Source organism: Thalassophryne amazonica, chromosome 1, assembly GCF_902500255.1.
Source record: "Thalassophryne amazonica chromosome 1, fThaAma1.1, whole genome shotgun sequence".
Lineage (NCBI taxonomy): Eukaryota > Metazoa > Chordata > Actinopteri > Batrachoidiformes > Batrachoididae > Thalassophryne > Thalassophryne amazonica.
In genome coordinates this window covers 152,401,494-152,425,856 of record NC_047103.1, presented here as the reverse complement: position 1 = coordinate 152,425,856, position 24,363 = coordinate 152,401,494, and the positions used below count along the sequence as shown (strand labels likewise).

General features: G+C 42.4%; 1 protein-coding gene across 1 annotated transcript in view; it reads right to left on the bottom strand.

Annotated features, from left to right (window-relative positions):
* The window catches only part of LOC117515736 (heparan-sulfate 6-O-sulfotransferase 3-B-like), a 56,828-nt gene extending 33,453 nt beyond the window's left edge, over positions 1-23,375 (bottom strand). The window contains exon 1 of the mRNA XM_034176442.1: positions 22,744-23,375. Coding sequence (XP_034032333.1) covers positions 22,744-23,270 — 527 coding nt within the window. The 5' untranslated portion in view covers positions 23,271-23,375. The remainder of the gene's footprint in view (positions 1-22,743) is intronic.
* Positions 23,376-24,363: the final 988 nt, after the last annotated feature.

The window sequence follows — 24,363 nt, the reverse complement described above, 5'->3', positions numbered from 1 at the left end:
TATTCTAAAGTGTTGTGTCTTTTTCTAGCATATCACTTGCAATTAGTTTGTGTTATCTAAAAGAAGACATCCCGAGAAGACTAAAGACGAGCCGCGACAGTCCATTTTCCAAATTGAGGTGATGTGAGTGTGTGTGTGGTAGCCGCAGCAACATGTCGTCGTGCTGCCGCCAGCTTGGGCGGAACGGGGGCCTACCGTAGTTAAAACTGCACAGCCCCCAGAGGGGGAAGAGAGTGGCGTGAACGGGGGCCGGGATGAGGTGGTGGATGGGTGCAGGACGGGGGTAGGGATGATGTGGAGTATGCTTCAGTCTCTTGTCCTTGTGTGAGTCAGTTGTTTTTCTGTCCGTGTGGGAACTAGAGAAGATAAGAAGGCAGCCGAATGTTTACCAAGGCCATAGAGATTTGTCTGGAGGAAAACAACGGGGCATTTTGTCCTTCAGAGACTGATAAGCTTGCCGTGTTTGTGGTTGAGCAGTGAAAAACACTTTTACAGTCTCACATGAACAAACCAGATCCCAAATTATGAAAATTCCCGGTCTCTGAAATATTCATCTTCATCTGCAAGGTGCGCTTTTGCTCCGAGATGCCATCCAATTTGCGTCTGAGTTCAAGGGTTAACGCAGTCTGAGAATGCATCGCCTTGCCCAACTCATTAATCATGACGGACAGGTGAGGGGCCGTGGTTCTGGTGGCAGCCGTCTTGCCAATTTTCCAGTAGGTTAGGGCAGCACATAAGCCAATAAATACCAGCCCTCCTACTATGAAACCAAATATGAATAAATCCTCGCCGTCCTCCACAGAGAATGGCGCAAAGCATGCGACTCGCCACGTCTCCCAGGCATCAAGAACATAGCCCACAGGGTAAGTTCCATCTGGGCATGCAGTGTTCCCCGGCCCTGATCTTCTTGTAGAAAAAAATGGTGTCAATCGCATTCAGAGACCAGCTGATCAATTCCATGCTTAATCCAATATAGTCTGAAGAATTCACAGTCTGGTGAAGTAGGGACTTTGAAGGTTGGAGCAGAGATAGAGGAGAGAGGAGGAGATGTGTCCACCCTCGCTGGAGTCCCAAGCTGAATGACTGGCCACTTGAATTTTCAATAGGCAGCCAGGTAGGGGTCAATTGAAGAATTACACTGGGGTCAAATTTAGGGCTGCAGCTATCAAATATTTTTGGAACTGAGTATTCTATTGATTATTTTATTGATTAATTGAGTAATCAGATAAAAAGTACTTTTGAGTTTTTAAACAATATCAGTAGTGGCAGTAGTTGCTCCCTAAGCAATGGCACAATGTCGCTGTGCCATCATGCAGATTTTTAAGTTTAGAGTGTTCCCTCTCTCTCTGGTTTCCCAGGTTATTATTTATTTTTTCACATTATTAAGAGTTTTGGAGCTTTGCCACCCATAAGTCCAAGTGGTCAGTGAAATCTTCAGTCTGTGGACAGGACATTCTTCTTTTTTTCTCTTATTGCACATTTCATTTGCACTTTTTATTACTGTAATTTATTCAGTGTTTAGTGTATATTTAAACATGCCGTACAGAAAGCAGCTCAAACCGAAGTCAGATTCCTTGTTTTCTGTGGATACTTGCCGAATAACAGCCTTTGAAAAACAGCTGTGGATCGCAGCATTTCCACAAAAGCAGCCTGTTGATAAAAACTCTTACCAACTCTGAATAAAGGATCTTTTAACATGACTCATTTAAAGTGCACGTCCTTTCGATACATCTGCAGAGGTGGAGAATGGCCAGTGGAGCAAATCGTGTTTTTAAAAAAATATATACAAACACACTGTTTCACTTTAAATGCGCAATAAGTCAGTGCAGAGCCTTTCTCTTAAAGGGCTTTATTTTATTCGGCGTGTGGCTTTGTAAACTTGTAGCATCACCTACTACATTGATTAGCGCTATGGTCTTCTTCTCTGTTTTTGTGGGAGCATTACAGCACCACATACAGGCCTGGCATATGTACTACAGCTTTAAATGAAGCCTCGAGGCAAAGAATTTGCCTCAAACCTTTTTTGGAATCGAATTATTCGAATTATTCGATGAATCCTTTCAGCCCTAGTCAAAATGTAAAAATGCTCCAATCATATTGAAAACGATACCACATTATTTGTCTGAACATAAAGATTCCAAAAAGGTATAGTTTGGACTATGTATGACTAAATGTTACAGAGTTACGGGGTAAAAACAGCAAAAATGGTGACAAAGGTCAGTTTCAGTTTGTACCGGGGTCAAAAGTTAAAGTTGCTTCAATTTTGGTAAAAAGTGATGCAAATTACTGGTTGGGTTTTAAAAAGGGATCATTTGCACCATGTGTCAATTATAACACCACTTTTTACACAATGCACAGTGTTTGACATTCTAAAAAAAAAAAGAAGAAAGTAAATGAAGACAGAAATTAGACCAATAAAGTGGGAGTGTGAGAACATCTGTAGCAGCCGCATGTCTACAGGTTAGCTGAGATGTTACCAACTTGCATCGGTACCAAGGACTCCTCATGTCAATCTCCAGACCAAGAGGTCAACAAGACCCATTTTCACTCATTCTCTCTGTAATTTAATCTTTGTGCACCAGTTACAGGCAAAATGGTCCCAGGACCCAACTGTGCACAGCGGGTTCGATCTCCAACAAGCATACAAGCTGGAAATGTGTGAACTGAAAAAGAATTGTCCCTCACAGTTACTGGGTCAATAGCAAACTTTGCCTTCTATTGCAGTTGTGTGGAATTTTGGCAAGTAACACTACATGATGCATTGAAGTGGAGTAGAGACTGAGAACACAATGGAAACAGACATGAAGAGAATGGAAACTGGTGCTGCACTGTGTTCTTCATCGATCTCACATATGACGTGCTATTTTGGGCGATAAAAGAAAAGCCCCAGGGATGCTGCTCGCAGACGAGGCAACTGAGATTCCTCCAATAAGAACAGGTTGTCCATGCAGTGCACAAGAAAGGATGCTTTGCTGAAAGACCAAGTGGAGATGACGTCCAAATCAACCTGCACAGCAAATATGGTTCTCAAGCTGAAGCAGGTAAATCTCCAAGATTCATCCAATATGGGTGACAACATGTGCATTTGTTGAAGCATTTGATCTGGATTATTTTAAGCAGACTGGTAGTAGGTTTTCTTTTCAGAATTTGGTATATCCGTCTATCCTTGTATTATTCACCACTTATCCACAGTGGAGTGGGAGCAGGCTAAGTAAGGTAGCTCATGTGTCCTTGCCCTCCAGCTGTATCGTCCAGCAACTCCCAGGGGATCCCAAGGCAATCACAGGCCAGATGGACTCTATAATCCTTCCAGTGTGATCTGGGTCTACCCAAGGGTTTTTCCTCAGCTGCACATGCCAGGAAAAGCTCCAAAATCAGGGTTTGCAGGGACATCCTAATCAGATAACTGAACCACAACAAGCTTCTTCCTACTCCATGTTCCTTCCCGATGTCAGAACTCCTCACCTTGTCCATAAGTGTGAGTCCTGTCACCCTGAAAAGGAAATGCATTTCACCAACTTGTATTCCCAATTTCATGATTCGCTCATGACTAAGTGTTCATTATAACTGGTGAGGGTTGGAACATGTACGGATTGCTATATTGAAAGATTTGCTCCTGACTCAGGTCCACCTTCATTACGACAGTCTGAAACAATGGTTGCATTAGTGCTCATGCCACCAAAGTCTGCTGGTTAAACCTAAGTATCCACACTGAATGAAATTCTCGTCGCATTTAATGTTGTATGCTAACAGTGTTGGTACTCTTGGCAGCTATCGGTAGCCTGATCTGTTAGAACCCGTTAATGCACGATTATTGAGAAAATAAGCGGCATATAGCTTTAAAGTAACACCAAACCGTTAGGAAAACCACCACGCAGTCCCCAATAATATAATTAAATACACACCAGATTTAAGGTTAGCCTGTTAGCTTAGCTGGTTCAGACTCAAAGAGAGGGATGTGTTGAGGCGCTTACATCACACAATGAGCCAGCCATACATGGTCCACCCCTTTATGCATTAATAAGCTCATAGTGATGCTGCCTCCACTGCTTACATGGCAACGCTCAGATATGTGCTTCATATCAGCTGTTCCAGGTCTCTGTAGAAAACCAGTATATATACACTCTGTGGATTCAACGTCAATTCAGAGTAACACTGGAATAACATTCAATTAGAGCTATAGTTGTTACCATTCGATCCCAGTAGACCCAGAGGGGTATTGACAATTAAAAAAGAAGCATTATTTGAAATAATAAAACAAAAGTAAAAATATTCAGACTTTCTAGTGTAAGATTGCTGATTCAAATCATAATGTTAACAGTATTTTTCTCCTAGGTTTATATGTGACACCTTCAATTTGTATTGAAAATACAGACAAAAAATAACCACAATAAGGGCGTCCATGGCTGCAACAACCTAGTTTGTGTGCAGCTTAGTAGCTTTAGCGTCTTAGTCTTAACCTTTACTTGACATCTTAATCTTTGCAGCTTTGTGCGTTGTCAGTACGTCCTCCAGGTACATGTAGATATGGAATGGATAAATGGGAGACTATGTTCGTCAAAGGTCACATCGACCCACACAGGCTACTCAGAAGACTCTGGAAGGCAATACAATTTTTAGGAATTGACAAAGCCTGCTTCAAACACAATGTATGTTGCATGTTTACTTGCAGCATTCTGGAATTCTATATCGCTGGAAGTCTTGCAACAATTGCAGCTTTCCTCCTTCTTAAAATAACCACCATTAATATTTACAACATTTACTTGTTCCATAATAACCATCTTCTGGCAACTACTCTCACAAAAAGACACTACATTTAAATTGTGTTTCTCTGCAATTGTTTTGGACTCTTTCGCGAAATAAATCTTCAATCCAGTTGACAGGTTTTGGTATACATCTAAACTTCTGGTTTAATCCCCCAATTCCACCCACATAAATCCTCCCCAATAAATCCTGTCTGTCTTCAACTGCCCCTAATCTTCCTAAGGAGACCAGAGATTACAAGATTGCTTGAATATCTCACTTTTCTAACAATACCAAATGTCACTGTTGTTGAGAGGTTGGATTTAAAACTACCAACCTCATTATACATACATACATACATACACACACACACACACACACACACACGTATATATATATATATCCATTCATCCATCCATCCATTTTCTTCCTCTTTATCCAGAGTCGGGTCGCGGGGCAGCAGCTCAAGCAAAGCCGCCCAGACCTCCCGATCCACACACACCTCCCCCAGCTCCTCCAGGGGAACCCCAAGGCGTTCCCAAGCCAGCCGAGAGATGTAGTCCCTCCAGTGTGTCCTGGGTCTTGCCCGGGGCCTCCTCCCAATGGGACGTGCCCGGAATACCTCTCCAGTGAGGTGTCCAGGGGGCATCCGGAAAAGATGCCCGAGCCACCTCAACTGACTCCTTTCGATGTGGAGGAGCAGCGGCTCGACTCCGAGCTCCTCCTGAGTGACCCTACTCCTCACCCTATCTCTAAGGGAGCGCCCAGCCACCCTGCGGAGGAAACTCATCTCGGCCGCTTGTACTCGCGATCTTGTTCTTTCGGTTATGAGCCAAATCTCATGACCATAGGTGAGGATCGGAACGTAGATCGATCGGTAAATTGAGAGCTTTGCCCCCCTACTCAGCTCTCTCTTCACCACGACGGTCCGATATAATCCAGGTTTTGAGTATATTTCTTATTGTTACATGGGAAACAAGGTACAAGTAGATTCAGTAGATTCTCACAAATCCAACAAGACCAGGCATTCATGATATGCACACTCTTAAGGCTATAAAATTGGGCTATTAGTAAAAAAAAAAAAGTAGAAAAGGGGGTGTTCACAATAATAGTAGTGTGGCATTCAGTAAGTCAGTTCGTCAATTTTGTGGAACAAACAGGTGTGAATCAGGTGTCCCCTATTTAAGGATGAAGCCAGCACCTGTTGAACATGATTTTCTCTTTGAAAGCCTGAGGAAAATGGGATGTTCAAGACATTGTTCAGAAGAACAGCGTAGGTTGACTAAAAAGTTGATTGGAGAGGGGAAAACGTATACGCAGGTGCAAAAAATTATAGGCTGTTCATCTACAATGATCTCCAGTGCTTTAAAATGGATGACAAAACCAGAGACGAGTGAAAGAAAACAGAAAACAACCATCAAAATGGATAGAAGAATAACCAGAATGGCAAAGGCTCACCCATTGATCAGCTCCAGGATGATCAAAGACAGTCTGGAGTTACCTGTAAGTGCTGTGACAGTTAGAAGACACCTGTGTGAAGCTAATTTATTTGCAAGAATCCCCCGAAAAGTCCCTCTGTTAAATAAAAGACATGTGCAGAAGAGGTTACAATTTGCCAAAGAACACATCAACTGGAGAAATGGAGGAATATTTTGTGGACTGATGAGAGTAAAATTGTTCTTTTTGGGTCCAAGGGCCGCAGACAGTTTATGAGATGACCCCCAAACTCTGAATTCAAGGCACAGTTCACAGTGAAGACAGTGAAGCATGGTGGTGCAAGCATCATGATATGGGCATGTTTCTCCTACTATGGTGTTGGGCCTATATATCGCATACCAGGTATCATGGATCAGTTTGGATATGTCAAAATACTTGAAGAGGTCATGTTGCCTTATGCTGAAGAGGACATGCTGTTGTGAAAGTGTAGGAACACGGACCCACAACAGGGGGCGCAATGAACGGACAATGGAGAGAGTAAATAACAAGATTTACTACTGAAACAAGCACGAGTAATACAACAAACACAATTTGGGGTCGAATCCGCTGGTGTCGTGTGGGCAGGCTCGAAGGTAGGAGACGTCTGTCTCAGTCGAACCGGAACCACCCAGATCTCCTCTGCCACCGAACCCTGGAAATACTGGAACCGCCAAGTCCCGAATTCCCAGGTGGCCACTGCCTCCGCTCGTCGGATCCGGTACTGCTGGCAGGAGAGAGCAACAACACACAGGAGTGGATGAACGCACCCAGTAACAGAGAGGGGAGAAGCCGCCTCCACCTCTTGGCAAAGTATAGCAGGAAGGTGAGTACTTATCCAAAGAATGAGGTTTTCAGTAGTCACCAGTCCTGAAAAAGGTTTTAACAGTCTTAGCTGATGATGCAATGTATAACTGCAGAGAATACTACCTTGGTCTTAGGCGATATCTCGGCACTGAGGTGGAGACGCCGTCCTCCTGATATACCTCGGTGCTGAGTAGAACAGCTGTGTCTGGTGATGGGTGACAGCTGTCACCCAGGCTACTCCCATGATGCGGCAGCGCCCTCTGGTGCCTGGAGCCCGCACTCCAGGCAGGGCGCCCTCTGGTGGTGGTGGGCCAGCAGTACCTCCTCTTCAGCGGCCCACACAACACATGCCCTTGAAATGGGTGTTTCAACAAGACAATGACCCCAAGCACACTAGTAAACGAGCAAAATCTTGGTTCCAAACTAACAAAATTAATGCCTCGCAGATGTGAAGAAATCATGAAACACTGTGGTTATACAACTAAATACTAGTTTAGTGATTCACAGGATTGCTAAAAAAGCAGTTTGAACATAATAGTTTTGAGTTTGTAGCATCAACAGCAGATGCTACTATTATTGTGAACACCCCCTTTTCTATTTTTTTTTACTAATAGCCCAATTTCATAGCCTTAAGAGTGTGCATATCATGAATGCTTGGTCTTGTTGGATTTGTGAGAATCTACTGAATCTACTGGTACCTTGTTTCCCATGTAACAATAAGAAATATATAATAATGATATATATATATATATGTGTGTGTATATATATGTATATATGTATATATATATATATATATATATATATATATATATATATATATATATATATATATATATATAGTGTGTGTGTGTGTGTGTGTGTGTGTAACTGCTAACATCTCATTGAGATGTGCAGCTACGAGGGGGAAACACATGGACAGGATGCTATATTTAAATTCCTGAGATGTAATCGACAGGTTGGAAAGGATATGTGGTGTCATAATTGTGAAAAACCCAAAATTCATAATGTGCATGTCTTACGTAAACACTGCATTAACAAATATGTGATGTCACGAGTCACCGCCTTGTCCTTCACCGGAAGAAAGTAGGTGTTGTGTATCGTCTCATCGTGAACACTGACGGAAACAACATTACCTTAGATAACATGAGTGTTTTATCAACCTACATCAAAACATCATCCCCCAGAAGACCCTGCACATTCACCCGATTTGCTCAAAATAAATTTCTGGTGTCAGGATCACATAAGCTTTTCCACCTACAAGAAGTGACGAATCAAACTTTTGAGTGAAACACACACAGTCTCCTGCAGGAAAAACCCACAACTCTTCAATTCAACTCAGGATTAGATTGTTGCCCGGGAGAGTCCATAGAGGTTCTGGAATTACCTGTGCAAGGTCAAATTTGCAAAAGGGTTGCAAAGGGTGGGTTTTTTTGTGTGTTTGCTTGTTTGTTTTTTAACTCTAATTTGTACTGATCGTGGCACAAATATGCAGGTGATTCCCAGAACTGCCCAGCGTGGTCAAATTTGTCAACAGTCAATCATCTTGGTCAAGCTTGAAACAATTAATAGGCTCTACTGTACAGCACTTTTAAGTCTCCGAAAGCACTTTACAAATAAAATAATAAGAATAATACAAAATTATTATTATTATTATTATTATTATTATTATTATAAGGTCATCTCTGCATATCTGCTGGTTGGCATTCTCCTCCTTTTGATGATTTCTACCAAACATGTTATGTCAATGAAAGTTGGCTCCGAAATTGCTGTTAAACTCTTAGAGCACTATGGGTATTTTGTTGATATTACCATACCTTAAGAAATTTCCCTTAAACATACTTTTTTGTTTGTTTGTTTAATATAATGCCCATCAGTTGCATATCAAAATGTTCAGAACAATCTCAGCTTTCTGAATGTGAGACATATATTTGTATAGAATGTTGTGAAAAGATATGAATAGATATATGATGAAAAGTTGATCAGGATTGATCACGAGTGGCTCTGAAGAATAAGCAATACATTTTGGCAAAGGTCAATGTAAATTAATTTCATATTCAATCTGATTTGGACCAAATGAGGCACACACTTTGGTGGATCCCAGAACTGCTCTGGCAAGGTCAGCCACAGGTCAATAATTTAGGTGGAGGTCAAGGTCATGGAAGACAATTGTGAAGTTGGACCGGTCCTTAAATTGGACCACCACTCCTTCTCAATTCCATACAAGGCTATTACATCATCATTACGTCAAAATAACATGTCACATGAGAGTTTGTCTGGTTGAGTTGTTGTTAGTTCGCATGCATTACTTACATGTAGAGCAGGTAGCTCAGTGGATAAGGAACTGGTTTGCCAAATTGTAGACTGGGGTTTGAATCCCACTTATGCTACCTGTCTATGTTCTTGGACAAGCTTCTTTGTCTGCATTGTCACAGTTCACTTGTGCTGGCTGTGACTTGGGGAGCAACTTTTGTCAGATTGGCGTCTTGTCCACAGGGGGTGGTAGATTCTCATTATGGTCAATTTAAAGTTTTTAATTCAACTAACCCACACGTCTTTGGAGATGGGAGCAAGCCACAGTACCCAAAAGGGAATCCATGCAAACACCACACAAAAGGACAAGGTCGGCATTTCCTGATGTAACTCCAGTTCTATATGGAGAAACGTGAGCACCTAAGTGATCTTCTAGCCAAGTCCAAGTACTACTGAGGACCTGCTCTACATGACTTCTGAGAAGTGATGGGATCAGGCTTGCACAAAGCGGCATGACTACATAAAGTAATGACAAATAATAGATATTAAGTACAAACTTTTTGTATGTTTTTAGTATTTTGAGTTTTTCTCCTTTTACAGATCTTACAAGGTTAAAAGACTGATAGGGTTTGCCACTGCCACTGTCAAACTAAAGGCTTCAACCCGTGCATACACTAACTGTGCCCACAATGAGCTGGGCTAATTAGAACTGGGCTGATCTCTGTTTTGGCCAGTCTGCTTTCTTTTCTCTAATCTGAAATAATTGGGTCAGTAATGAGGTTACACTCCCTGACTCTGGGTGTGAAGTCCAGCAGATGGAGACGAAGATGGCACCTCAACCACTTAAGCAGGCTTGACATATGCCCGAACAGCAATTTTATAGCCTGCTGTGATGTGAATGGTGCAGCCTCACGCTGTGCACAAAACACTCTAAGAGCTGTTAAAAATGGATTTAAATTGTTTGTGTACTGTGCGCTTCAATAACTTTTCACTGAATTCACGACCGGCAGTTTGCTGATATGTTTTATTAACAAGGGCCAATCATTCTGACAAGATGTGCTGGGTTACTTTCGCACTACTCATTAGCTTAAGGCAGTGCTAGTTGTATTAAAAAAGTAGACGGTTGCTATGCCAACTCTTCAGGTGGCCAAAGCGCTAATTAGCAATCACCCTGGCTTTCTTCATTTCTATTATTTGCATGTAGTTTAAAGAAACCCTTAAAAACATATGATCGCAGTGATGGAGATGCTGTGCAATAATATTGTGTTTTGGTTGCAGCTAATATTTTTCAATAACAAGTTTGCATCTTTGCTATCTGCTAGAGAACAAAATTGATTTAAAGGCAAAGAGAGCTGCAAAGCAAACAGCTTATAGTCAAAACACAGTTTGCCAATGTGTAAAATACTCATGGCACTTTACATAGTGTAGCAACAAGGTAAACACAATTTAATGCCACTGCAAGCAATACACTAACTACAAAAGAGCAACAACAACAAAAAAATACACACAAGGAGGACTAACCTACATTTTTTTTTAGGTTTTGAGAGTTGTGTACCAAATAACAATGTTTCCGGAGAATGTTTCAAATAGTGATACAAGCACCAAACTTGTCAAAAATATTGCTGAGTCATTAGCCTTTTTTTTTTTTTTTTTTTGATGATGATGAAAACTTTTTATTTGATTAGCATTCAACCCCCCAAATGAAATACAATTACATATATACATACATACACATATTCAACAAAAAACATTTCAACAAGAGATGATGCTAATCAAAAAGGTATAGGCTGAAGCTCAAGCTTATTATGCCTAACCTTTTTACAAAACAAATTCAACAAGGTAATATGAAATATAAGAGCAAAAAAGAAAAAAAAAAAAAAACCTGAAGCACATTAGAAAAAATTATATATAAATATTGGGCAGGCTTTTGAAAAAGCCTGCCCAATATTGATGGTCCTAGTATCAAATTCTACCTTTTTAACCATGTAGAATCCAAATTTGGAACTCCTCAAGACATTCCCCAATCATGTAGCATTACTTCAGCGTGCCAAGCATGCTGCCTAGCAAGCATGCTGCATATGGAGGCAGGTGACATTTGAACAAGTGGATCTATGGGGTAGGAGTTGAACTACCAATATGTAAGCCTGGCTTTGATTCCCTGTCATGATACCGCTCTGTCTTTGAGTAAAGCACTTAATCTGCATCATTGTAGCCCACCCACCTGGGTACCAACCTTGGCTGCGAAAGAAGCAATGTGATGCCCATCAGTTGCATATCAAAATGTTCAGAACAATCTCAGCCATCTACATCTATGACTTTCCTTGAATTGGGCTGGCATCCAATTCAAGGAAAGTCGTAGATGTAGATGGGCTCGATGTTCATTAGGGCTGGTATAGAACTTACTTCTTTGCAATCAAAAACCGTTTTTACCTCTTTTGTTGCTTGTGCCACCATTTGACAAATTATTCCAATTTCCTGCTGCACTATTGCGCAGTCCAAACCAGGAAGCCCAGGACAGTCGGCCCGAGAGCCCTCAAACTGCCTGCTTGCTCATGACGGTCTGATACATCTGATCTGAGATGATCTCATTCGGATCAGGGAGACAGACACCCTCTCTACTTTTAAGACTAAGCTTAAAACTTTCCTTTTTGCTAAAGCTTATAGTTAGGGCTGGATCAGGTGACCCTGAACCATCCCTTAGTTATGCTGCTATAGACTTAGACCGCTGGGGGGTTCCCATGATGCACTGAGTGTTTCTTTCTCTTTTTGCTCTGTATGCACCACTCTGCATTTAATGATTAGTGATTGATCTCTGCTCTCTTCCACAGCATGTCTTTTTCCTGATTCTCTCCCCTCAGCCCCAACCAGTCCCAGCAGAAGACTGCCCCTCCCTGAGCCTGGTTCTGCTGGAGGTTTCTTCCTGTTAAAAGGGAGTTTTTCCTTCCCACTGTCGCCAAGTGCTTGCTCACAGGGGGTTGTTTTGACCGTTGGGGTTTTTCTGTAATTATTGTATGGCTTTTGCCTTACTATATAAAGCGCCTTGGGGCGACTGTTTGTTGTGATTTGGCGCTATATAAATAAAATTGATTTGATTTGATTTGATCTCCATGTATGCCATAATGGTGACTCCACATAAAGATTTCAGTCACCCATTGGCGACTGCAACTATTTAAAAAGTCTGATGTCTCAATGGTAGCGAAGCCAGTCTAAAAGTCAATTCTAAACTCTGTAGCATATGTAGAATATATGTCAGTTTGAGATGTACGAGGGCTGTCAATAAAGTATAGGTCCTTTTTATTTTTTTAAAAAACTATATGGATTTCATTCATATGTTTTTACGTCAGACATGCTTGAACCCTCGTGCGCATGCGTGAGTTTTTCCACGCCTGTCGGTGACGTCATTCGCCTGTGAGCACTCCTTGTGGGAGGAGTCGTCCAGCCCCTCGTCGGAATTCCTTTGTCTGAGAAGTTGCTGAGAGACTGGCGCGTTGTTTGATCAAACTTTTTTCTAAACCTGTGAGACACATCGAAGTGGACACGGTTCGAAAAATTAAGCTGGTTTTCAGTGAAAATTTTAATGGCTGATGAGAGATTTGAGGTGATACTGTTACTTTAAGGACTTCCCACGGTGCGAGATGTCGCTCAGCGCTCTCAGCCGCCGTCATCAGCCTGTTCAAGCTGAAAACCTCCACACTTCAGGCTCTATTGATCCAGGACGTCGTGAGAGAACAGAAGTTTCAGAAGAAGTCGGTTTCAGCATTTTATCAGGATATTCCACTGTTAAAGGAGATTTTTTTAATGAAAGACGTGCGGACGGGTCCGCGCGTCGGGACGCAGCCGACGCGGTGCGGCGGCACAGGAAAAACACCTCTGTGTTGATAACCATTTGTAAAATCCAGGTGGCTTTTGATGGCTTTCAGTGGAGTGAGTGTATGAGAAATTGTTTAACAGCAGGACATGTTCCAACTTGTCCTTAAGGCTTCCAACAGAGGTGTTTTTCCTGTGGCGGAGCGTCGCGGCGGCTGCGAGCCGACGCGCGGACCCGTCCGCACATCTTTCATTAAAAAAATCTCCTTTAACAGTGGAATATCCGGATAAAATGCTGAAACCGACTTCTTCTGAAACTTCTCTGTTCTCTCACGACGTCCTGGATCAATAGAGCCTGAAATGTGGAGGTTTTCAGCTTGAACAGGCTGACGATGGCGGCTGAGAGCGCAGCGCGACGTCTCGCACCGTGGGAAGTCCTTAAAGCGACAGTATCACCTCAAAATCTCTCATCAGCCGTTAAAATTTTCACTGAAAACCAGCTTAATTTTTCGAACCGTGTCCACTTCGATGTGTCTCACAGGTTTAGAAAAAATTTTGATCAAACAAAGCGCCAGTCTCTCAGCAACTTCTCAGACAAAGGAATTCCGACGAGGGGCTGGACGACTCCTCCCTCAAGGAGTGCTCACAGGCGAATGACGTCACCGACAGGCGTGGAAAAACTCACGCATGCGCACGAGGGTTCAAGCATGTCTGACGTAAAAACATATGAATGAAATCCATATAGTTTTTGAAAAAAATAAAAAGGACCTATACTTTATTGACAGACCTCGTATATGGAAGATAAAAGAAAACTACCAACAAACTGCATCACGCCATCCTGGATGTAGCCTGCAGATAAGTGTGGGTGTTTTCTGTTCTTGTCATGTTTGATCCCTGACTATCTGCACTCCCGTAGCTATATGTGGCTTGTATAAGATCGCACTTCCACATCCACAAGTTTGACTATTTTCTGCATAGAAAGAAAGAATAGCTGAAGTGATTTGTAAAATCCATGCAATTTAGGGCTCATGAAATACTCTTGTAATCAATGATTATCTTTCAGAGTCAGGTACCTACTATAATACAACGAGGATTATATATTGCAAAAAAAAAAAAAAAACCAATAAAAAAAACAACTATAATACTCTTTAACCCCTCTTAACCCTGGTGGATTGAACAAATACGAGCAAAGGCATCAAAATAGAAACAAATCTACAAAAGCAGAGCTGTCTTACAGAGTAGAAGAGAATAATATTAAATAGTGCTGCATTCAGCTGAGCCGTCAAGCGTGCACGCAGATGCACACATGCATCATCGTGCACATCACAGTCTGTCAAGGAGGGGCTACATCGCCCAGAGCGACAGAACAGGAGATGAAATGCAGAATGCAGAATAAACTCTGCAGTCTTCATTCAGTGCTTTTAATGTAAAATGACAGGAAGGAAATGTTTAATTGTTCATCCGTTGCCAACTCTGCAAAGTAGCCCGATGTTTCTGAAAGTGTACGGACAGAATATCAGGCAGGCAGTATGGCGGGGAAGTAAGAACAGCATGTGACAGATTCATGTCTATTAAATGAGTGTGACTCACAACTGTTCAAGTTAATGGATGGAGTTATGAGTCATGGTGCATGTGGCTCAAAAAGTGTGTGTGTGTGTGTGTGTGTGTGTGTGGTGTGTGGTGTGTGTGTGTGTGTGTGTGTGTGTGTGTGTGTGTGTGTGTGTGTGTGTGTGTGTGTGTGTGTGTGTGTGTGTGTGTGTGTGTGTGTGTGTGTGTGTGTGCATATATATATATATATATATATATAGAGAGAGAGAGGATGTAATTCAGATTGGATAAGTTTGGCCAAACATTACCAAAGAGAGGGAAGGTGAGCTGGATTGAGCAGTGGAGTTGCCAGAAGGCAGGAAAGCAGACATACAGGACAGGTACAAGTACCTGGAAATCCCACAAGCCAGTGGGAACCATGACGAAGATACATGAAGGTCAGTCACAGCCAAAGACCTCCAGAAGGTAAGACAGGCGCTGAGAAGCGAGTTCAGTGGTAGGAATAAGATCTGAGCCATCAATACATACGTTCTACTAGTCATTGGAAACCCAGCTGGAATAATAAGTTGGCCACAGGAGGAGACAGATGCCAGTGATGTCAAGACATGAAATCTCCTCACAATGGACAGAGGTTTCCACCCAAAGTGCAGTACCCTGAGGCTCTATGCGCAGCAAAAAGAGGAAGGGTGAGGGCAGGGGCGTAGGTTTGCATATGGACCATAGGGACAAGTCACAACCATTATTTTGGGATGGCAAAATAGTCCCTACCAATATTTAGCATTTTTGTTTATATAACATAATCATTCACTATTTTTTTTTGCGAACTCGATACTATAATTTTAGTCGTCACGTTTTGTGTTTTCGACGTGCCAGAGTGACAGGGTTACCCATGTTGCAATTTCATTGGCTCACGTTCTTCTCACATGGCCGTAAACAAAGCGCATCTCGTGGCAGGCAGTGCTTAATTTGTAAAGTGGGAGGTCCCGGAGCAGAGAGGATGGGTGGCTCCGGTGCAGTGTTGCCAGATGTACGATAATTATCGTATTTGTACGATAGTTTTGCCCTCTGTACGATGTACGATCAATAAATGTATGATCAATAATGGGAAAAAATCCAATATGTACGATAATTTCAGTTGGTTGCCCAAACACGCATCTCTCTCTGACACCCAAGAATCATTTTGCAGGTGTTGCACTCAGGCGGCATCAAAGACACAACACACACAGGGCTGCTGCTGGCTTTGGCCGCCCGAGACAACGTCATTTGAAAGCCCGCCCCCTCTCCATACAAAGTAATGAGTTCCCATCCAATCTGTGCCGTGACAGGAAGATTCCCCAACCAACATCTTTTTTTTTTTAAACTTTATTTCAACAAATGCAACAACAAACAAACAAAACACAAGAGCAAAGAGATATACAAGAAAAATAAAAAAAAGTTCAAGTTCCTTATGGAGGTGTCAACATTTTTTCTGTGTTCAACAAAATCTGCACAAGTGGCCATGGCATCAGATGACGACAGCGACCTCGAGGTTGAATTCGACTCTTTCTAGTCTGGTAATTAACACGTTTGTGTCCCTTCACAGAAAAATAAATCTTTCTAGTAGTGCGTTCTAGTTTCCCCATTACTATAATTACTGTTTAAAAATGTGACATAAAATTCTTTGGAAATTAAAAAAAAAAAAAAAAAAAAACGCTAAAATAGCTACGTTGTATGCGTTTTGTTTGTGTACGATCATTTCTCCCAAAATACGATAATTTTGAGGTTTTGGAACGATAGTTTCATATTTCATATCTGGCAACACTGCTCCGGTGCAGAAAAACAAGAAGGGCGGGGTGGAGGGCTGGCGAACAATGCTGTGCGCCACACTTAAAATAAACTGCACACCCACACACACCTTCACAAATGACACTAACATCCTGCCTTTTCCTCAGAAATTACTACATTTATGTTTGCTGTCTGTCTCTGTACTTTTTTGTCACTTTTGCGCTCTTTTTCATACTTTTGCCTCATTTCAAAAGTCACCGAACGCACTTTACCGTAATATATGCAACATATAGCATACTGTTGGAAAGCACGGGTTCTTGGCTTGCTGTCAGTGTTAAATTTTTCAGAGTGAGGGCTTACATGAGAACTTACGGTAATGAGAATCAGCGGCGCATTAGTGTGAAACTTCCGTGTTTTTCCTCTGCGTTATGACATCACAGGCTTCGTTTACCGTAATACACCATATATATCATTGGAAATCCCTTTTTTTTTTTTTTTATTAGGTTGCCAGATACCTACAACTGCATTATTGATGAAGAGAATAAATTATACATCTTGGTTGCAAAAACTTTTTTTTTTTTTTTGTTAGCTCCACAAGTATTTTTTTGTTGTCTTGTTCTCTCAGGTGTAGGCCTATAGAATAGATTCGTGATTTTGGGTGCAATTTTGTTATTTAAGCTATTTGTTTGTTTGCCTACACGCTTAATATTGTAAATAAAGTGTTAAATTATTCAGCATTATGTCGTCATATGTTATGTATTATGCTGTACTTGTGCGTCTAATGGTATGAGTGGGTTAGGGGGTGGTGGTGGTGGGCAGGGGGGGTGGTATTGTCCCTACCAAAGCTGAGACCAAACCTACGCCCTTGGGTGAGGATAAGTGAGTGTCAGAGCCACAATCCAGGATGAGACGAGAAGCATCCATGAATACATCAGAAAGATGGCCCCCAAAATCAGCTGCTACAATAATGCCTCAGCTGAAGCCAGATTGTGATAAGGAACAGGAGGAGGAGGTATCATGGAAGCCTAAACCCCTCCATGGGAGGTACCATCAACAGATAGAGGAAGTGGCTAACATCAAGAAGTCCTACCAGTGGTTAGAAAAGGCTTGTGTAAAGGACAGCACAGAGGCTCTGATCATGGCAGCACATAGAAGCCCATGCTAAAATGTCCAACATTAGAGTGGAAATGAACATGTTTACAGTCTTGTACAGATTTTGGTGGATTTTGATTTTGGTCTCTTTAGCTCATTTCCTCTTCCATGAGAACCTGTACAGGGGTGATTTTTTTTTCTTCTAAGATGTTTTAAACATTAAAATTATGCATAATTCAGGCATGCCCACACCAAACCAAACCATTATGAGAATCAATGCACAGTGCCCAAAAATATGATTTAATAAATACTGGAACTGAGGTTAGCCTGTTAGCTTAGCTTGTTGGTAACGTAAAGATGGGGGGGGGGGGTATACTGGCTTCTTTCATCCCCCAGGACATAGATGTTGTCGCCTATGCTCCAACTCTTTATCCATTTATGGGTTGGTTGTGACGTTGGCAGACTAAGCGACAACAGTCACAAGCAGCAATTTTTGGTCTTGAAAACAGTTCTTCCTGGTCTCCAAAGAAAACCTATGAGTGATGTCACGCAGGTCTGTTCAGTATATGGATACAGTCTATGAGGTGGAGATGCTGTCAGCATGTGTCCTGAAGACAAGGTACTGTAAGTGACTCCTGAACTTTGGTGACGTGCTTTCCTTGACACTTCATACCTCCCCAACTGAAACCAGTCTGGTACCCCTTTGACTTCTGGTTAAGCAGGAGAGAGCACCAGGTGCTACTTCCATCCACCATATTAACTGGCACCATCCTGCACACAAAGTTGGCGTCATGAAACCAATAATTACCCCATGGAGACTGATGAGACGCTTCAGACAAAGACCCATTTTCAGGTTTCTGTGAGACAACCTGTTTCTGTGTCTGTGGCTATAAATAGAAAGAATCGGATGCTGGCCACGCCCCTTTTGTCTGTTTGGAAATGAGCTCTCTCTGTGGCCGTCTCTCAAACCGCGGTCTGTCACAGACCAGATGAGGAGACTGACGACCAGTTCAATGCATTATTAACATTAATGTCCTGCTTTTATTATTATTATTATTATTATTAATATTATTATATTGTCACTGACAGATCCCTATCACTGTCTTTATCTGGATCTGCATGAAATTCACAGAAAAAAGTCTGTTGGATCAACATGATTTAAATATGTACATTAGCTACATGTGATCAGAATGTGTCCAAATAATATAATTTTAAGAAAACATCAGAAAATGATGTTATTTGCACACATTTTGATCATCTGTTTGTTTAAATCATGTAAATTCAAAATAATTTTTAAAGTGTATCTGATCTGATCGCAGTTCTTAAAAGTTTTAGTGATAATAAACAAATCTCAGGTCAGTTTTTCTGGGTTTTGTGAAAATAAACAGCATCATCCCCAAAATGTAAAAACCTTTTCCCCAATCCATTCCATTCAAATAATTTGTTTTGTTTTAGGGGTGTTTTTTAAAAGATATCCTGCTGACCAACAGACAGTCAAACACAGTAAACAAAATAACAAGACAATAGAAGGTCACTAACAGAGCACATTCTTCCCCTATGGTCCAACAGAATTCTGATTATATCATCTCCATTGACTGTTTCCTTTTATCGCTTTCATTATCAGATGGTTATTTCTCTATTCTCTCTTATTCTTTAATTCTGCTCAATGACCTATGATCATGATTGCTAATCTTTGATCCTGTTCACTGACCTTTGATCCTGATTGCTGATCTTTAATCCTGTTCACTGATCTTTGATCCTGTTCACTGAGCTTTGATCCTGAATGGCAATCTTTGATCCTGTTCACTAACCTCTGATCCAGATGACCGACTTTTAATACTAATCACTGATCCTATTCACTGAGCTTTGACTCTGATCACTGATCTTTGATCCTGAATGTGGATGTTTGATCTTGTTGATTGAGCTTTGACCTGATTGCTGATATTAGACCCTGATCAGTCATCTTCAATCTTGACTTGTGCTCCTGATCAATCATGTTGAACTTGAACTTTGATCCTGATCATTCATGTTGAACTTTAACTTTGATCCAGATCACTCATCTTTTCTGTCACCTCTGATCGTGACTGCTGGTTTCTCATCCTGAATGTTGAACTTAGCTGCTAACTGCTGGTTGCTGATTGTTTTGATCCTGTAATCAGGATCAACACAATCCAAATGAGAATCAAGAACTGCCTGTTATTGCAGATCTGCAGAAAGACTTGGGCTCTTCCTTGACCAAAGTCTTTTTGAAAAAAATCTGCTGTCAGACAGATAAATGCCAATAAAACCTCCTTAACAAAGTTAGAAATGGGTGGCAATGGTGTCTTAGAGTTCAGTGCAAATGTGTCCGTGAGCAAGAAACAGAATTACTATAATCTGGAGCTATCAAAGAGCTGACGATGACCTCTGACCCCCCTCTGGAGGGGCCCAGGCGAGTGGAGCATTTTGTTGCCAGGATCAATAAAGTATCACATTATCAGCAAGGCACTTTTGAAGATTGCTTTGTGTGGTGTCACATTATATAGGGTGCTGCTGCCCAGTGGTGTGATATTTGAGCACAACGATAATAACCCACCGAGAAAATCTGAGTGTTTCTGTAAGTCAACACCTACAAGAGTGAATTCTTCGCTTATTAGCTCTGTTTAACGGAATCTACACTCAACACTTGCCATAGCAAAATAAGTGTAAAAAAAAAAAAATAAAATAATCAATACTTAATATTTGGATAATTGCAAGGGTTTGCTCAAATCTTAAAAAATATTTTTTGAAAGCTTCTACATGATAAAGTGCTAATGCTAATGGGCAGTAGTGATTTTTCAGTAACTACTGAGTTGACAGTGGCTTCATTAGCAATGCAGGTCTTATCAAACTATTTAAAAGTGTTAAATTAACTCTGAAGGTTGACAAAGAGGATGTTTAATGAATTGGAAAGGTGCCTGAAGATGCTATCCGTCTTTGCCAATCCTTTTTAGTGCTCTCAAGAGCATGTGGACATCTGCTCTCTGAACCAGCGTCAAGGCTAATTAGCGTTAACAGGTGGTTCACTTCACAGGGCGCTGCCCTGCTTAAGTGAGTTACTGTCGTAAGATAAACCCGTATTGGTTCTGTAATTACAGTAAACTGAACTGATCTGTCTGCTGGCTCTGTGTCTTCTAACTGTCATGCACAAAACATGCTTGTCTTTTGCACAACTGGAAGATATTAGCATCAAATAACACTTGTTAGCATCACAGAAAGTATTTTTGCTTGCTCTTATCGTGCCATGGTGATATGTGGAGCTAACTGTCATACCCAAATGTCCAGCAGCATGACAAAACACACACACACACACACACACACACACACACACACACACACACAACAGCAGAATACTCTATTTGCTCATAAACAACGAAAATAAGCTATTCAAGACAGCGACATGCTAACTATCCAACCCAGATTACAACCCTCGTAGTAATCTGTGCGAAGTCGCTAGCAAGCCTTGATTTGCAGTCCAAACCCCACTGCAAACTCTATTCTCTTTTTGGAACAGTTTTATCTTCAGTAGAGCTCAATTTTATAAAGTTGTATGATATGACACGGCTAGCCAATGCGAAAGCACCACCATAAGACTTTGGTGAAGCCTTTCTCACACCTGGTTGTTTTTGGTATGTGACTGATTTACAATTTGCTGGAACTTCAGCTGATTTTTCCGGTTACGTTTGTCACCGAGTCCTCCCACGCAGGAACACCACTAGGAAAAAGTTGATAAAAGTCGCTGTGTCCCGCCACAAAAGCTCTCAGCTCGAGGACTGTGTGGAGTACACACAGGACACACAACTCCAAACTACAGCACAGATTTGTATTGTGAATTACCTGTTTTTTTTTAATAAACTACAATGATTATGCTATGAGTGAGTGAGTGAGTAAGTGAGTGAGTGAGGAGTCCAAACAATGAGTGAGTGAGTGAGTGAGTTAGTGTGTGAGATGTCCAAACAGTGAGTGAGTGAGTGAGTGAGTGAGTGAGTGAGTGAGTGAGTGAATGAGACGGTGGGAGAAAGTTCAAACAATGAGTGAGTGTGTGAGTGAGTGAGTGTGTGAGTGAGTTAGTGGGACACGGGGAGAGAATTCAAACAGTGAGTGAATGAGAGAGGGGGGAAGGAGAGAGGAGTTCAAACAGTGAGTGAGTGAGTGAGTGAGTGAGTGAGTGGGGTGAAGGTAGCGAATATAAACTGAGCAAATGAATCAGTGAGGGAGGGAGGGATGGAAGGAGAGAGAGACCAAATAGTGAGTGAGTGAGTGAGTGAGACGGTGGGAGAAAGTTCAAACAGTGAGTGAATGAGTCAGTGAGTGAAAGAGGGAGGGAAGAAGAGAGGAGTTCAAACAGTGAGTGAGTGAGTGAGTGGGATGAAGGGAGCGAATACAAACTGAGCGAATGAATCAGTGAGGAAGGGAGGGAAGGAGAGAGAGGAGACCAAATACTGAGTGAGTGAGTGAGTGAGTGAGTGAGTGAGTGAGTGAGTGAGTGAGTGAGTGAGTGAGTGAGTGAGTGAGTGAGTGAGTGGGGTGAAGGGATCGAAAACAAACTGAGCGAATGAATCAGTGAGGAAGGGAGGGAAGGAGAGAGACCAAATACTGAGTGAGTGAGTGAGTGAGTGAGTGAGTGAGTGAGTGAGTGAGTGAGTGAGTGAGTGAGTGAGTGAGTGAGTGAGTCGGTGGGAGAAAGTTCAAACACTGAGTGAATGAGTCAGTGAGTGAGAGAGGGAGGGAAGGAGAGAGGAGTTCAAACAGTGAGTGAGTGAGTGAGTGAGTGAGTGAGTGAGTGAGTGAGTGAGTGAGTGAGTGAGTGAGTGAGAAGGTGGGACAAAGGTCAAACAGTGAATGAATGAGTCAGTGAGTGAGAGAGGGAGGGAAGGAGAGAGGAGTTCAAACAGTGAGTAAGTGAGTGAGTGAGTGAGTGAGTGAGTGAGGGAGGGAAGGAGTTCAAACAGTCAGTGAGTGAGTGAGTGAGTGAGTGAGTGAGTGAGTGAGTGAGTGAAAATAATTTTCTTTTCATCCACTCATTCACTTTTCCAGTTTGTAACTCAGCTGCTCACAGCTGTTCATTGATTCATTCATGAATTCATTCATTAATACGTATCTTCCGAAGCTGAGCTTCCACTTAAACTCAGCTCTTAACTGAAGCGTGTGAATGAGTGACTAAAAACTGGTGGTGAGGCAAAGATAGACTGTGGGGGGTGATCGAGTGACTGAGTGAATATGACGGGGTGAGCGGCTCACCGTTTGCTCTTCGGGCCGTTCTTCTTGTCCCTCCGGTTCATCACTCCGGGGACGCAGCTGGTCAGTTCGGTCCAGTCGGCGTGCAGCCCGCAGCTCCAGCCGGTGGAGAAGCGCGAGAAGAGCCAGGACTCGGCTCTGCCCGGCCGGTGGCAGGTGCACTTCCTCTGGCCCGGCATGCAGTCGCACGGCTGCTCCAGCTGGATGTTCTTCACCAGGTGCCGCCCGAAGGTGGTGCCGCCTGTTTTCTGGATGTGCAGGAAAACCATCACGTCCTCTCCTCGTATGTTGAAGTCGGCGCGTCGGTCCAAGTCTCGCTCGGTGAAGTTGAATTTGGACGTGACTTTGGAGGGGAGCTCCTCGTCCTGGTCGGTGGAGACGAAGTCGTACGCTGAGGAGAAGAGAAGTTCGTCGTCTCCTGTGGGGGAGCAGGTGCTGCTGCCCGCCGGACACACGTACTGGTACCCGACCATCAGGAACAGAACGGCCGCGATCGGAACCAAGATGAGTCTGCTGAACGTCTCCTCCATGGTGGAAAACTGTCAATCACAACATGATGCCCGCGTGTCTCCTCTCTTCTTCGCCTCCTCGCATCGCGCTGCTTCACTTTGGCTCTTTAGTTGAAGAAAAGCTCCAGCGGAACATTTCTGCAGGAGCTGCGTCCTGCAGCAGAACACCTCCAACACTTATTTAAAACAACAAAAACTCACACATTGTTTCCTTAAATATGATGGGCAGCGAGCACGACTTCGTGCGTGTGTGTTGCGGCAACACCTTGGAGACGTCAGTGCGAAACGGAGCATCGGTGCGGCGCCGCCGTCCAGCCGGTGCCCGCTGGTGAACCGTCAAGCTGGATAAAATCACCGGAAGCGCGCATCTTGTTGACTTTTATTTTGGCAGTCTTGCCAATGTGCGTTTGGCACCCCGGTGCGTGTGAATTTCCACATCCTATGATGCGCTTGTTGGTTATATGCTAAAACAGGTCACCCAAAGTTAACAATAACCCACTTTTATTCATTTTACTATGAAACAACCTGTTTCTGGGCTAGTTTTAAATAAAAAAGGATTTACTGTTTGCCGCACTTCTCTTCATTTTCAGAGCGGGAACTTCCCTGTGCAGCACCGTTCAAAGCAGCAACCTTCGGTTCTGAAAAATGAAGGTGACAAGGAAGTGTCAAAACCTGCAGTGATTGGTTCAGTAAGTCTATCACTAATCAGTGTACAACTTTACAGCAGAAACAACAGCCTGGTACCAAAAACAGTTTTGGTCTCTATATGTAGTTTCCCCATTCTGATTACTGCACAGGTGTGGTGGGGGAGTTGGCAGGGTGGATTTTTATACACTCAACAAAAATATAAATGCAACACTTTTGGTTTTGCTCCCATTTTGTATGAGATGAACTCAAAGATCTAAAACTTTTTCCACATACACAATATCACCATTTCCCTCAAATATTGTTCACAAACCAGTCTAAATCTGTGATAGTGAGCACTTCTCCTTTGCTGAGATAATCCATCCCACCTCACAGGTGTGCCATACCAAGATGCTGATTAGACACCATGATTAGTGCACAGGTGTGCCTTAGACTGCCCACAATAAAAGGCCACTCTGAAAGGTGCAGT